This window comes from Scyliorhinus canicula, chromosome 6 (genome assembly GCF_902713615.1).
Source record: "Scyliorhinus canicula chromosome 6, sScyCan1.1, whole genome shotgun sequence".
NCBI lineage: Eukaryota > Metazoa > Chordata > Chondrichthyes > Carcharhiniformes > Scyliorhinidae > Scyliorhinus > Scyliorhinus canicula.
The window spans coordinates 215654295-215670605 of NC_052151.1; the positions used below are offsets into that span (position 1 = coordinate 215654295).

A 16311-nucleotide genomic window follows, 5' to 3' on the forward strand; every position below is an offset into this window, starting at 1 on the left:
GGGGGAGTAGCTCTGGGAGTACTCGAGAGTTTGTACTGCGCTCTCCCCTTGGCTCCGCCCAGAACTCCTCCCCCTTGAGCTGCTGTATAAAGATCCGTGCCACAGAATCAGCCAGCCAGTTCACCGAAAGTTTTTCCCACTGGCTGAGATGTTTAAATGCCTACCTGGCAGGAGCCAGCACCGCTAGAACAACGGAGGAACAAAAACTCAGCCTACTGCACGCGAGGGTAAGCCACAGAATCTCCACACAGCTAAATCCGGCCGGTTCTTACACCGCAGCGCTGGCAATATTGGACAAAATGTACGTTAGACCCATTAACGAGGCTTATGCACACCACGTGTTTACGACTCGCCGTCAGTGGCCTACAGAAACGCTAGCCGAGTTTGTACGGGAACTGAACAATCTTTCTAATGACTGTAATTATCAAGCCGTTACCGCGGCTGAACATAGGGAGCTTGCTATGCGGGACATTTTCGTAGCGGGCCTTAGATCTAACTATGTGCACCAAAGACTGCTAGAAAAGGGGGCCCAGGACTTAGATACTACTGTGGAGGCTGCTACCACTATGGAAGTCTCCTTCTGCAGCGTCACGTCGTTTCCCGTGGACCCCGTGACCGCATCGTGGACCCCGGACGAACAATCCTCCCCAGTCCTGTGCCGCATGAACCCCCCCAGCTACCACGCTGCCAAAGCCAGTTATTCTGCTGCCCCAGCCAGCTACTCAGCTGCTCCAGCCAGCTACTCAGCTGCCCCAGCCTGCCATTTCTGTGACCAAAGCCAACACCCGCGGCAGCACTGCCCAGCCCAATCCACGACCTGCAGCAGCTGCGGGAAGAAAGGCCACTATGCCAGAGTGTGCCTCGCGAAAAGGGCCCCAGTTTCTAGCTCCCCAGTAGAGAGAACAAATCGCTCCCAACACCAGCGGGCCCGTGGGGCCCGAAACGCTGCGGCCTTTGCCCCGACTCCACCACCTCCTGCCACGTGCGATCCTTGGGGGCCGCCATCTTGGACGCCATCTTCCTCGCCGCTCACCACGTGCGATCCACGGGCCCCATCTGCATCTGCATGCTCAGAAAGCTCATCTGATGACTACGACTTCCCCGGGCACTCATCATGTGGCCCACAACTCAGCGCAGTGATCCGGCATCAAGCTCGCCAGAACGTACTGGCATCTACTCGACCGGACGCCCACTCGGAAGACTATGACTTTCCCGAGCACTCATCACGCGGCCCGCTACTCAACGCGGTCACCCTAGATCAATCCCGCTCCAAGCACCTACAAAGTTCGAAGGCGGAGGTCCAGATCAACGGGTACAGCACGCCATGCCTCTTTGACTCCGGTTGCACCGAGAGCTTTATACACCCAGAGCTGGTAAGACGCTGTTTGCTTCCTATTTTTCCTGTGAGCCAAACTATCGCCTTCCCTTCCCACTCTGTCCAAATCCAAGGACGCACCGTCGCTACGCTCACAATTCGAGGCACTAATTATTCAAACTTTAAACTTTATGTCCTGCCTGACCTCTGCCCGCTACTCTCATTAGGCCTGAATTTCCAGTGCAACCTCAAGAGCCTCACCCTCAGCTTCGGCGGGCCCCTGCCCCCACACTATCTGCAGCCTAGCCACGCTGCGCATCTCCCCCCCCCCCCCCCTCTTCGCCAATCTCACTCCAGATTGCAAACCAGTAGCTACTCGCAGCAGGCGATATAGCCTACAGGATAGGGTCTTTATCCGATCGGAGGTCCGACGGCTGCTCAATGAGGTGATCATAGAGGCCAGTAATAGGAGGTAATGAGGAGGTAAAAGCGGTCACCAGGGACTGCCCGATCTGTGCAGAGTGCAAACCGCACTTCTATAGACCAGACAGGGCCCACCTGGTCAAGGCTTCTAGGCCCTTTGAACGCCTTGCGATCGATTTCAAAGGGCCACTCCCCTCCACTAACAAAAAAATGTATTTCCTCAACATCATCGATGAGTTCTCCGAATTTCCTTTTGCCAGTCCGTGCCTGACATGTCCTCCTACACAGTCATTAGGGCCCTGCATAGTGTCTTCACCCTGATCGGTTTCCCCAGCTACATGCACAGCGACCGGGGTTCGTCCTTTATGAGCGACGAGCTGCGTCAGTACCTGCTCGACAAGGGCATTGCCTCGAGCAGGACTACCGGCTCCAACCCCAGGGGGAACGGGCAGGTGGAGAGGGAGAGCATGATGGTCTGGAAGACCGTCATACTGACCCTCCGGTCTAGAAAACTCAAAGTCTCCTAATGGCAAGAAGTCCTCCCAGACGCGCTCCACGCAATTAGATCCCTCCTCTGTACAGCAACAAATCAAACCCCTCATGAGCAGCTCTTCATTTTTTCTAGGGGCGCTACCACGGGGGTCTCACTTCTGGCGTGGCTGAGGACACCAGGCCCGGTCATCCTGAGGAAGCACATTAGGGGGCACAAAACTGACCCCCTTGTTGAAAAGGTGCGCCTCCTCCATTCCAACCCCCAGTACGCATTCGTGGAGTTCCCGGACGGTCGTCAGGACACAGTATCCCTTCGGGACCTGGCACCCGCTGGATCCAGCCCCCTCTACCCCCGCTGAGGAACCCCTTACCTCGTTCCCTATGCTGCCGCCTCCTCGCCCCCCATTCCACAATCTCGCCCCACCTGTTTCACGCGCAAGCACCAGCCCGCCCCCACCGACCCCAGTCTCTGCTCGAGCCAGAGGTGTATGAAGTTTGGACGAGACCCGCCCCGGAGTCTGCCATCGTACTCCAGCTCTCAGCACCCACCCAGCTACCGCAAGAGGCTGCAACCCCGGTGCTCCGCAGATTGAAACGAACAATTCGTCCACTGGACAGACTAACTCTGTGAGCCACCACCCCCGCCGGACCAGATTTTTTTCACAGGGGGTGAATGTGGTGAATGAGATTCACACGGTATTATAGTTACCAATGTCACTCTGTTCCAAGGATATACATGTATCAATATTGTAAGTGCAGTTGCACTACCTGACCACCGGAGGGAGTAGCTCTGGGAGTACTCGAGAGTTTCTACTGGGCTCCCCCCTTGGCGTCGCCCAGAACTCCTCCCCCTGGAGCTGCTGTATAATGATCCGTGCCACAGAGTCAGCCAGCCAGTTCACCGAAAGTTCAACGGCTAACAGGCTGGCTCTGTTGTAAGTATATTAAAACCACTATTCTAATCCTACAAGCACATGTCCGTAGAATTGATGGTTCCATCAAATTGTAATACAGTTGTATCTGATTGCAGCTTCTCCCTCTCAAACTCATGGTGAATTCGGTCATATTGTGGTCACTGCTCCCTGAGGATTCCTTCACCTTACATTCCCTAATCAAGTCTGCCTCATTACACAACACCAAATCCTGAATTGCCTGTTCCCCAGTAGGCTCTGTAGGCTGCTCCAACAAAACCATCTCTTTTCTTGAGACTCACTACCAACCTGATTTTCCTAGTTCTCCTCCATATTGAAGTCCCCCATGATTATTTAATATTGCCTTTTTTACATGCTTTCTCTACCTACTGATATATTTTCTGCCCCACATCCTGACTACTACTAGGGGGCCTGTACATAACTCTCATCAGGGTCTTTTTACCTTTGTGATTCCTCAACTCTACCGCAGAGATTGTATGCCTTCTGATCCTATATCACTCCTTACAATTAATTTAACTTCATTCCTTACTAACAATGCAACCCTTTGTCCATCTGCCTGTTCTTTCGATAGGACCCATATCCCTGTATATTTTGAACCCAGCGCTGATCCCCTTCAAGTCATGTGTCTGCGATGCCCACAGCATCGCACCGACCTATTTAAAAGTGCGCAATATGCTCATGGACCTTGTTCCGTATACTGTGCACATTTAGGTAGAACATTCTCAGTCCTGCATTGACCACCTCCCTTCTCACACTCATCACCTTTTTTGCTCTGCCTGAAGGTGTTGTTGTTCTCTTATTTTTCTTCTCTATTTCCCCTTCAGTTATTACACCTTCTAAGCTAACGCTCTGGATCCCACCCCCCTGCCACACAAATTTCAATTCTCCCGAGTGACACTAGCAAACCTCCCAGCCAGGATATTGGTGCCCCTCAAGTTTATATTCAACCCATCCTCCTTGTACAGGTCCTACCTTGCCCTGGAAGGTGTCATTATGGACTGAGGAGGTTGCAGCAAAATGACATTTTCGCTGGACTAGTAATCCAGAGACACAGGATAATGATCTGGGGCCCTGGGTTTGAATCTCACCAGGGCAGGTGATGGAATTAAAAATTCAGTAAAATATCTGAAATTAAAATATCTGGTGACGACCATGAAACTATTGTCGATTGTAGGAAAAAACGATCTGGTTCACAAATGCCCTCCAGGGAAGGAAAACTGCCATTCTTACCTGGTCTGGTTGACAAGTGACCCACAGCAATGTGGTGACTCTTAACTGCCCCCTCAAAGGCAATTGGGGATGGGCAATAAATGCTGGCACAATGAATAAAATGATAGTGACAAAGGTAGGGTCTCAGAATGTGTTAATTGGATATTAAAGCTCACTGTTCAGTAAGCTTAACACAAGGGACACTTGTGGCAGAGGGGAGTTGCATGTTAGGACGAACCAGGATAATAGAACAAAAAGTTAGGGAGTCAAGATGGAGGGAAAGTTCACAGTCTAAATTTGTTGAATTTAATGCTGAATCCAGAAAGCTGTAATGCGCACAATCGGAAGACGAGGTGTTCTTTGTCCAGTTCGCGCTGGGCATCAATATAGTATTGCCGACGGCTGTGGGCAGACATGTGGGTATGAAAGCCATATGCTGATTTGAAATGGCAAGTGACCGGGAGGTTGGATCATGCTTATTTGCAGAGCGATGTTATTCTGTAAAGTAGTCCCCAGTCTGTGTTTAGAACATAGAACAGTACAGCACAGAACAGGCCCTTTGGCCCTCGATGTTGTGCCGAGCAATGATCACCCTACTCAAACCCACGTATCGACCCTATACCCGTAACCTAACAACTCCCCCCTTAACCTTACTATTAGGACACTACGGGCAATTTAGCATGGCCAATCCACCTAACCCGCACATCTTTGGACTGTGGGAGGAAACCAGAGCACCCGGAGGAAACCCACGCACACACAGGGAGGATGTGCAGACTCCACACAGACAGTGACCCAGCCGGGAATCGAACCTGGGACCCTGGAGCTGTGAAGCATTTATGCTAACCACCATGCTACCGCGCTGCCCCATCCTCCGTAATTTAAAGGAAACCGCAATTGGTGCAGCAAATTCAGCAGACCAAATTGGAGGAGGTGCAATGAATTGCTGCATCACCAGAAAAGAGTGTTGGGCCCTTTGGCAGTGAGGAGGATGGAGGTGTAGTTCTCCATTGCTGTTCCATCGGGAGGGATGAATGTTTGATGGTGATGGCGTAGTGGACCAGGTTGTCTTTCGGGACTTGTTGCAAGGAAACTAGAGCACCCGGAGGAAACCCACGAAGATACGGGAGAACTTGCGGACTCCACACAGATATTCACCAAAGCCGGGAGATGGACTATGTGAAAGTAAGAGTGGGGTGGAATTTGGGAACAAAATCCCGACTGGGCGGAAGGCTCAATCGCATATTGAACACCATCATCAGTCAACCAAGAGTACCTAAGGAGCATCATCACTGATGGAGTTGGTTCCCGAGTCCGGAAAACACACGGCGACGAAGACTGCGTCTGGGGCAGGTGGTGATGGAACCAACAAGAGGGAAGAACGTAACTCGACCAATCTTCAACCACCATCACGAGCGGGGCTGAGGTGGGAGAGGAGGTGATCTGTGCGGCTTTGTTCGCATGCGCGATGACGGGTTGAGGGGGCGGGAGTGTTAGCGTGGTCCAGATGAAGTTGATCTTTTCTCCTGAACTTGCTATAGCAGTAACATTATATTCTGCAGTCTCTCCTTACTTCCCTATGTATGGTATGCATTGCTTGCACAGCATGCAAAGAACAATACTTTTCCCTGTATGCTAATACATGTGACAATAATGAATCAAATCAAATTTCAATCAGGGCGCTGGACTTTGAGGGGGCACGCATGCGTACTGACCTGTCATGATTGGCAGCTGCGAGGGGGCGGAGCCGATCCCTGCTTTGGACGCATGCGCACCGAGGACACGGCTCACAAAGTAGGGGTTGCGCGCGGCGGAGGGAGCGCGCGCCAGAATGCCTGCTGTCCGCGTCCCCGCCCCCATCAGTCAGCCGTTGGTCCAGGTGCGCGCGCTGGTGAGGGAGCGAGCGTTCTCGGGGCCGCGCGCCGTGACGTCGGTCTGTGTTGTGTGTTTGGCCCCCAGGCTGGGATCAACATGGCGGCGGCGGCGGGGGACCGGAGTGGGCCAGCGGCGCAGTGTCACCGGGCAGGACCGGGACCTGGAGCCGGGGCCGGGGGGCTGGAAGCGGGGGCCGAGGAGGAGGAGGAGGAGGAAAGGCGCAGGAGGAGGAGACAGCAGCAGCAAGGCCGAGCTCTGGGCCTGGCCGCGCCCTGCGCCGTCAAACAGGAGCTGGAAGAGCAGCAGGAGGAGGAGGTGGTGAAGGTGGAGATCCAGCAGCCGCAACAAGAGCCAGAGGAGGAGGAGCTGGAGGAGGAGGAGGAGGCCAGGCCTGACTGCCCGCTATATTCGCCAGCCGAGGCCCAGGCTCAGGGCCAGAGCAGGAGCGGGGCCTCTGGCAGAGAGCGGCAGCAGGTCAGTGAGAGAACGGAGGGGCAGTGCAGATTCATTCATCCTGTCAGTCACTGAGTGAGGGTGGTTAACACTCAGTTACTGAGTGAGGCACTGGGGAGGTTAACAATCAGTTACTGAGTGAGGGACTGGGGAGGATAACTGTCAGTTTCTCAGTGTGAGGGACTGGGGAGGTTGACACTGTCAGTTACTCAGTGTGAGGGACTGGGGAGGTTGACACTGTCAGTTACTCAGTGTGAGGGACTGGGGAGGATAACACAGTTACTGAGTGTGAGGGACTGGGGTGGTTGACACTCAGTTGCTCTGTGAGGGACTGGGGGAGGTTAACACTCAGTTACTGAGTGAGGGACTGGGGAGGTTAACACTCAGTTGCTCTGTGAGGGACTGGGGAGGTTAACACTGTCAGTTACTCAGTGTGAGGGACTCGGGAGGCTAACACTGTCAGTTACTCAGTGTGAGGGACTGGGGGAGGTTAACACTCAGTTACTGAGTGAGGCACTGGGGAGGTTAACAATCAGTTACTGAGTGAGGGACTGGGGAGGTTAACACTGTCAGTTACTGAGTGTGAGGGACTGGGGAGGATAACACAGTTACTGAGTGTGAGGGACTGGGGAGGTTGACACTGTCAGTTACTCAGTGTGAGGGACTGGGGAGGTTAACACTGTCAGTTACTGAGTGTGAGGGACTGGGGAGGATAACACAGTTACTGAGTGTGAGGGACTGGGGAGGTTGACACTGTCAGTTACTGAGTGTGAGGGACTGGGGAGGTTAGCACTCAGTTACTAAGTGTGAGGGACTGGGGAGGTTAACACTCAGTTACTAAGTGTGAGGGACTGGGGAGGTTAACACTCAGTTACTGAGTGTGAGGGACTGGGGAGGTTAACACTGTCAGTTACTGAGTGTGAGGGACTGGAGAGGTTAACACTGTCAGTTACTGAGTGTGAGGGACGCGGGAGGTTAACACTGTCAGTTACTGAGTGAGGGACTGGGGAGGTTAACACTCAGTTACTAAGTGTGAGGGACTGGGGAGGTTAACACTCAGTTACTGAGTGAGGGACTAGGGAGGTTAACTGTCAGTTACTGAGTGAGGGACTGGGGAGATTAACACTCAGTTACTCAGTATGAGGGACTGGGGAGGTTAACACTGTCAGTTACTGAGTGAGGGACTGGGGAGGTTAACACTCAGTTACTGAGTGTGAGGGACTGGGGAGGTTAACACTGTCAGTTACTGAGTGTGAGGGACTGAGGGGGTTAACACTGTCAGTTACTCTGTGAGAGACTGGGAGGTTAACACTCAGTTACTCAGTGTGAGGGACTGAGGGGGTTAACACTCAGTTACTCAGTGTGAGGGACTGAGGGGGTTAACACTGCCAGTTGCTGACTGAGTGACTGGGTGGTTAACATTGTCAGTTACTCAGTGTGAGGGACAGGGAGGTTAACACTCAGTTGCTGACTGAGGGACTGGGGAGGTTAGCACTGTCAGTTGCTCAGTATGAGGGACTGGGGAGGTTAAGTGTCTGTTCCCCTGTGTCAGGGATGGGGAGGTGGGGTTAACACCGTCAGTTACCCTGAGTGTGAGGGACTTGGGGGTAATATAATCTTGATTGTCACAAGTAGGCTTCTATTAACAGTGCAATGAAGTTACCGTGAAAAGCCCCTAGTCGCCACATTCTGGCACCTGTTTGTGTACACAAAGGAAGAATTTAGAATATCCAATTCACCTGACAGCACACCTTGCGAAACCTTTGGGAGGAACCCGGAGCACCCAGAGGAAACGCCGCATACACAGGGAGTACGTGCAGACTCCACACAGACAGTGACCCAAGCTGGGAGTCGAATCTGGGACCCTGGAACTTTGAAGTAACAGTGCTAACCACTACTGCCCCAATAATTTTTTTATTGTCATAAGTAGATTTACATTTACTTTGCAATGAAGGTACTGTGAAAAGCCCCTAGTTGCCACATTCCGCCGCCTGTTCGGGTGCACTGTCAGTTACTCTGAGCAAGAGGGACTGGTGAGGTGAACTGTCAGTTGTCCTGAGTAAGGGACTGTGGAGGTTAACACAGTCAGTTACCCTGAGTGTGAGGGACTTTGTGGGGTGTGGTGGGGGTGCGGGTTAACACTGTCCATTACTCAAAGTGTGGGACTGAAGATGTTAACACTGTGAGTTACTCCAAGTGAGGGACCGGGAAGGTTCACATAATAATCTTTATTGTTAGAAGTAGGCACACATTCATACTGCAGTTAAGTTATTGTGAAAAGCCCTTGGTCGCCACATTCCGCCGCCTGTTCGGGTGCACAGAGGAAGAATTCAGACTATCCAATTCACCTAACAGCACATCATTCGTGACTTGTGGGAGAAAACTGGAGTACCCAGAGGAAACAAATGTAAACACAGGGAGAACGTGTAGACTCCACATAGACCGTGACCCAAGCTGGGAATCAAACCTGGAACCATGGAGCGTTGAAGCAACAATGCTACCCACTGTGCTACTGTGCTGCTCCGATAACCCTTTTATTGTCACAAGTAGACTCACATTAACACTGTAATGAAGTTACTGTGAAAAGCCCCTAGTTGACGCATTCCGGCGCCTGGTCAGGTACACTGTCAGTTCCTCAGTGAGAGGGATTGGGGAGGGGGGGGTGGAGTTTAACACGTTAGTTGTTCTGAGTGAGAGGGTTGAGGGGTTAACTCTCTCAGTTACTCTGAGTGAGAGGTACTGGAGACGTTAACACTGTCAGTTACCCTGAGTGAAAGGTACTGGGGAGATTAACACTCTCAGTTACCCTGTGTGAGGGACTGGAGAGGTGAACAATATCAGTTACCCTGTGAGGGATGGGGATGTTGATAGTTACCGTGAGTGTAAGGGATTGTGGTGGTTAACATTGTCAGTTGCTCTGAGTGTGTGTCTGGGAGGGGGGGGGGGGGGGGTTTAACACTTAACGCTAACTGAACGTCTGCGGGTGTTAACATAACCTGTTTTGCTGAGTGAGGGACTGAAGGCTTTACACTCAGTTACCTTGAGTGTGGACTGGAGGGGAGGGGTGTTAACGCTGTCTGTTAACCTGAGTGAGGGATTGAGGGGTTAACACTGTTATCCTGAGTGAGTGAGTGACTGGGGGAAGTTAACACTGTTTGCCTGAGAATGAAGGACTGGGAGATTAACACTGTCAGTCCCTATCTGAGGAACTAGGCACTTAAAACTGTTCATTACGATCTGAGCATGGCTGGGGGTTAACACTGTCTTTTACCCTGAATGTGAGGGACTGGGTGTAGGGGAATTAATACTATCACTTAACTTCTGTCTGAGGGACTGTAGGTGAGGAATTAATACCATCAGTTCCACTCTGTCTGAGGGGGATTAGTAATCCGTTACACTCTGTGTGAGGCCCGGCATTTAACACTGTCAGTTTCCCTCTGTGTAAGGGACTGGAGTGGGGGCATTAACATTCAGTTACTCCCTGTGTGAGAGACTGGGTGTATTACTGTTAGTTACCCTCCATGTGGATCAGTGGATTAATGCTGTCAGCTCCCGTCAGTGTGAGGAGCATGGGGATTGATACTGTCAGTTCCCCTCAAGTGCACTGAAGGGGCATTAAGGTGTCAGTTACCCTCTATGGGGAGATTAATAATGTCAGTTACCATCTGTAAGAGGGGCTATTGGATTAAGACTGTCAGTTACTCTCCATGTGAGATGCAAGGGGATTCATGCTGTTACCCTTAGATCGAGGGGTTTGGGGGGGCTAATGCTGGCATACCCTTGGTGAGAAGGATTTGGGAGATTAATCCTGTCAGCTACCCTCAGCATGCAACACAGCAGAGCCATTAATGTTGTCAGTGACCCTCAGTTTGAAGAGTATTTATAATTAATACTTTGCTACCCTCCGTCTGAGAGGCGTAATGCTGTCAGCTACCTTCAGTGAAAGGGGGTAGAGATATTAATACTGTTAGTTATCCTCTACTCAAGGTCTTGGAGATCTACAGCACAGAAAAGTTCCTTTGGCCCATCGTCTGTGCTGGTCTAAAACAACAATTAAGTATTCTAATCCAATTTCACATCAAAATACTTCTTAAATGTTATGAGGGTGTCTGTCTCCACCACCCTTTTAGGCAGTGAGTTTCAGATTTTCACCCTCTAAATTTTACCTGAACTCTATGCTCCCTGGTCATTGATCCCTCCACCAAGAGGAAATGTTTATGCCTGTCTAAGCTATCTATGCCCCTCATAATTATCTGCATCTCAATCATGTCCCCCCTCAGCCTCCTCTACCCCAAGGGAAACAACTGCAGTCTATCCAATCTCTCTTCATAGCTAAAATCTCCAATCCAGGCAACATCCTGGTAAGTCTCCTCTGCACCTATTCCAGGGCAATCACATCCGTCCTATGATGTAGATTCCAGAACTGCACACAGTACTCTAGCTCTGGCCTAACCAATGTTTTATACAGTTCCAGCATAACTCCCTGGGCTCTTGAATTCTAAGCCTCAGCAAAACAGGCAAGGATACCAAAGGCCTTTGTGCCAAATTTCCTTGGATTCCCATAGGCTCCCATCTTCGCTATCTGTCTCCCATGTGGGATCTTATCAAAAAGCTTACTGAAGTCCAAGTCGACTTCATTAAATTCATTGTCCTCATCTCGACACCTGGTCACCTCTTTGAAAAATTCAATCCATGAATTTGATTATTGTCACGTGTATCGAGGTGCAGTGAAAACTATTGTTTTGTCTATAGACCAGACAGATCGCTCCATACATGAAAAAGTATAGGACATACATAAATACACAATGTAAATACATAGATACAGGCATTGGGTGAAGCATACAGAGTGCAGTACTGCTCAGTAGAGAAGATATGTGAAGAGATCAGTTCAGTCATGAGAGGGTCATTCAGGAGTCTGGTAATAGCGAGAAGAAGATGTTTTTGATTCTTAGTGCGTGTTCTCGGACGTTTGTATCTCCTGCCTGATGGAAGACTGAATAACCTTGGTGGGAGGGGTCTTTGATTATGCTGCCCTCTTTCCCAAGACAACGGGAGATGTAGACAGTCAATGGAAGTGGTTTTGCGTGATGGACTGTGCTGTGTACACGACTCTCTGTAGTTTCTTACGGTCTTAGGCCGAGCAGTTGCCATATCAGGCTGTGATGCAGCCAGATACGATGCTTTCTATGGTGGTTCTGTAAAAATTGGCTAGAGTCGATGTGGGCATGCTGAATTTCCGAGGCCGGAATTGAACCCTTGTCCCTGGAGCTATGAGGCTGCCCCTTTTTTGTTAGAATGTGGGGTGATGGATAGGGCAAATTTCTGTTCTGTAATATATTTCTATTTTGTGTGTGCACAGTATGTTCCATCTATACCCTTACATCCTTTCATTATCCTCTACCTCCCAAGTACAGTTAAAAAAAATGTAAAGTATCCAATTCTTTTTTCCAATTAAGGGGAAATTTAGCATGGCAATTCATCTACCCTACACATCTTTGGGTTGTGGGGGTGAGACACACAGACATGGGGAGAATGTGCAAACTCCACTCATCTGTCCGCATGTTGGAAGGAAGATCATTGATGAAGCACCTGAAGATGACTGGGCCTTGGACACTACCCTGAGGGACTCCTGCGGTGATGTCTTGGGACTGAGATGGTTGATCACCACAACCAGTTCTTCTTGATAGGCGATCAAATGCTGCCTTCATGTCAAGGCCAGTCATTCTCACCTCACCTCTGGAGTTCAGCTCTTCTATCCATATTTGAACCAAGGCTGTAATGAGGTCAGGAGCTTGAGTGACCCTGGGGGCATCCAAACTGAGCGGCAATGCGTACGTTATTGCTATGTAAGTGCCGCTTGATAGCACTGTTGATGACTCCTTCCATCACTTTGCTGATAATCAGTCGACCGATAGGGTGCTAATATGCCCGGTTGGATTTCCTCTTTTTGTGTATAGAACATAACTTGGCAATTTTTGCCAGGTAGATGCCAGCTGTGCTACAACAGCTTGGCTAGGAGCACAGCAAGTTCTGCAATATTGCCGCAATATTGCCATCCAGGGATTAATATTGTGAATTGCCCTCAGTGTGAGGCATATGGGGTTTTAATACTGTCAATTGCCATCTTGGGGACTGTGGGATTAATGCTGTCAGTTACCCTCCATGTCAGAGGCGCGAGTATTAATACTGTCCATTACCCTCAGTGTCAGCAAAAAGGGTGATTTAAAAAAAAAAAAAAAAAATTTATTCACTTTTACAGGATGATAGCTAGTCAAGCATTTGTTCACCATCCCTAGTTGCCCTTGAGAAAGTGGTAGCAAGCTGCCTTCTTGAAACATTGCAGTCCATGTGGTGCAGGGACACCCACAGTGCTGTGAGGGAGGGAGTTCCAGGATTTTGTCCCATCAACAGTGAAGGAACAGTGATATATTTCTAACAGGATGGTGAGAGTGGAACCTTCATGCTTCCAGCTACCTCCTGCTCCTGTCCTTAGAGATGGTAGTGGTCGTGGGTTTGGAAGTAGCTCCCGTAGGAGCCTTGGTGAGTTCCTTCAGTAATCAGCAGTATGAGTAATGGAGCGGGGTAAGTTTCCCCTTGTTTCAGTATGTGAAGCACAATGTCCGTCAGTAATAGGTTTATATACTCGTGCATAAAAGCGGGTGGCCCATTAGATATGTGCTTGATCATTGTAAAAATTACCCCCTGCCATTTCCCTGCTTTTTCCCCATTGCACTGCAATTCTTTGCCTTTTTGAGAAATTTTGCAATTTCCTAGTCTCAAGCTTGTTTCAACCACTGCATTCCACCTCATAAGTCATGGTGTTTACAAAAAGAAAAAAATCTCTTGATCTCTACTTGGTTTCTTTTGGCAGTTACCTTAAGTCTGTGACCGCCTGTTCTCAACCCTTTGTAGACTGGAAATGCTTTCTCCTTTTTTACTCTCCCAGAAGCCTTCATGAGTTTGAGCATCTCTGTTAATTTTCCCCTTCGTCTTCTCTGTGCGGAGGGAAGATCATTAACTGAAGTCCCTCACTCCTAGTACCATTCTTGTCTGGGCCGGCTCTCCAAACGAGCATCATGATTCAGTTCCATTCCACTGCCTTTTCAAATAATCAATAATCGCCCTTGTGAACATCTCTATTGAACCTGTCTCCATCACACTTCCAGCCAGTGCATTCCAGACTCTAAACCATTCGCCATGTGAAATAATTGTTTCTCACATCACATTTGCTTTTTTCGAAAATCACTAAATCTGTGCCCTCTTATTCTTGATTCTTTTGCCAGCCATCTACTCTAACCTCCTCATGATTTCAACATCTCCATCAAATCCCCTCTTAGCTACCTTTTCTCCAAGAAGAACCGTCCCAACTTCTCCAATCTAGCCTCACAACTAGAGTTTCTTATCCGTGGGAACCAGTCTTGTAAACCTCTTCTGCACTCTCTCCAATGTGTTCAGACCCTCCCTAAAATGTTGTGTCCAGAACTGTACACAATACTCCAGCTGAGGTTTAACTAGTGTCTTGTGTAAATTCAGCATCACCTTTCTCTTGTACTTTATGCCCCTATTAATAAAGCCCAGAATACTATATACTTTATTAACTTTATTAATTCTCATAAACCTTCAGGGCTTTTCTAAATTGTGGTGTCTAGAACTGGGCACGTGACTCCAGCTGGCTCCTAATCTGTGATTTGCCAAGTTTGTAAGCAATAACTCCTTGGTTTTGTGCTCTTGTTCTTAAAGCCAGGTCTTTGTGCGATTGCTTCTTCTTATTCTTCCTTTTAAAACTTCATCACTTTACTGTCTGTTTAATTTCATCAGTGAGATGAGTCCATTACATCAGTCTCTCTCTTCCGCTCCTGAAGTCTCTCATGTTGTCCCAATTGTCTATGACTGAGTTTCATATCATCTACCTACTTTAGGTCAAACGCTTTTATATATGTGATTAAGTGGGGGGACAGGATATTAATACAGTCGGTAATCCACAGAACAGGGAAGTGTGGATAAAGAGAGTGTGGGTGTATCTTCAGCGTACGGGTGTGGGAGGTGTCATGTCATTAATAGAATGTGGGAAAGTAGCAGTTAGCACCCCTCAGAATCTATGCAATATTAATGTGAAGAATCATGCTCAGTAATATGGCGGGCTGCTAATGCTAGGAGTAATATATCAAGTTAACACTCTACCTTAGGAAAGCAAAGGATTATATTCAGTAACCCAGTGCTGATGTGAGGGGCAGGATCGGTAGTACGGTGGTTGCATGATTAATGTTTTCAAAGAAAGTTAAACATCGTATACCACTGGAAACAAAGGATTTGGCCCCAACCTGGTGTTGGCATTTAGTCCTCCATGTCAGCAATATTCCTGGCCCATTTTACATGCCCTGTTCCTCTTTTAACCTCTGTCCAATCTCAGCTTTGCATGGTATCTGCCACAAGCACCAACACTAGAATTAGATCCTCGTCCAATATCTCTAGTGAGGTTTCTCCATCTCTGTTCCAACTCAAGTTGATTTAATCTTGTAGTCATTCACGCCACACAAGTGCCAGACAATGGCCATCTCCAACAAGGGCAAATCTAACTATCTTCCTTCGACATTCAGTGGGAAGAGCTTGCTGAATTCCTCACTATCGACATCCTGGGGGTAACCAGAAAATGAACTGGACCAGCTTTGTGAATACTGCGACTACAAAAGCTGGGAATTCTGTGGAGTGCAACTCGCCTGACTCCTCGAAGCCTATCCTCCCCATGTAAGGCACAAGTCAGGAATGTGAATGAATACCTGCCATTTGAGCACCATTCCAGCACACTCAAGATCAACATCATCTCGGACAAAGCAGCCAGCTTGATTGGCACTCCATCCTTCACCTTCAACATTTACTCCCTCCACCCCTGATGCACTAGAGCAGCAGTGTGTGCAATCTATAAGATGCACTGCAGCAACGTACGAAGACTCCTTCGATAACATCTTCCAAGCCCTCAACCTGTGCCACCGTGAATGGCAAGGGCAGCAGATGCCCAGGAACACCACCTTGATTTGTAACTATATCACCATTCCATCACTGTCATTGGGTCAAAATCCTGGGTCCATCTTCATAACAGACACTGGGTGAATCTACACCACGTTTCCTGCAGTGATGGCTCACCACCACCTTCTCAAAGGTAATTAGGGTAGGCAATAACTAGTGATCTCGCCAGTAACGTCCACATCCCATGTGCGAGTAAATAAAATCTATGGCCTTTCGTCCTTAACTTTCACCACCATTGGAAGTTCTCTCGGAACAAAATTGAATGCCACGGAAGTTGTGTTAAACTACGCAGTGCTTTGGTTCAAATCCACTTGGAATACTGTGAAAAAAAGAGGGTGTAGAACCTCTGGGGACAGTGCAAAATACATGTACAAGGTTGATACTGGAAATGAGCATGAAAGGTGGGATGTACCTCGTCTTTTTCATCCCAATGGAGGACTTTATGATTTTCATGGGGTTTACGAACTTAAGTATAGAAACAATGTTTCTGTTTGGACGAGACCCATGTTAAGGACCATGAATACAAGACCGTAACTGATTAAATAGAATTGGGAATTCAGTAGATGTTCCTTTGCACCGGAGGATGGTGAG

General features: G+C 49.0%; 1 protein-coding gene across 8 annotated transcripts in view; it reads left to right on the top strand.

Moving 5' to 3' along the window:
- The first annotated feature begins 6252 nt into the window (after window positions 1-6252).
- The window catches only part of LOC119967867 (E3 ubiquitin-protein ligase ZFP91-like), a 125352-nt gene continuing 115293 nt past the window's right edge, over window positions 6253-16311 (top strand). For 2 of the 8 annotated variants that reach the window (XM_038800930.1, XM_038800931.1), the window contains exon 1: window positions 6257-6717. In XM_038800930.1, the coding sequence (XP_038656858.1) occupies window positions 6340-6717 (378 nt within the window). In that variant the 5' untranslated portion in view covers window positions 6257-6339. Of the gene's footprint in view, window positions 6718-16311 lie in introns of all 8 variants that reach the window. The other 6 variants (XM_038800929.1, XM_038800928.1, XM_038800936.1 and 3 more) reach the window with 6 other exon arrangements.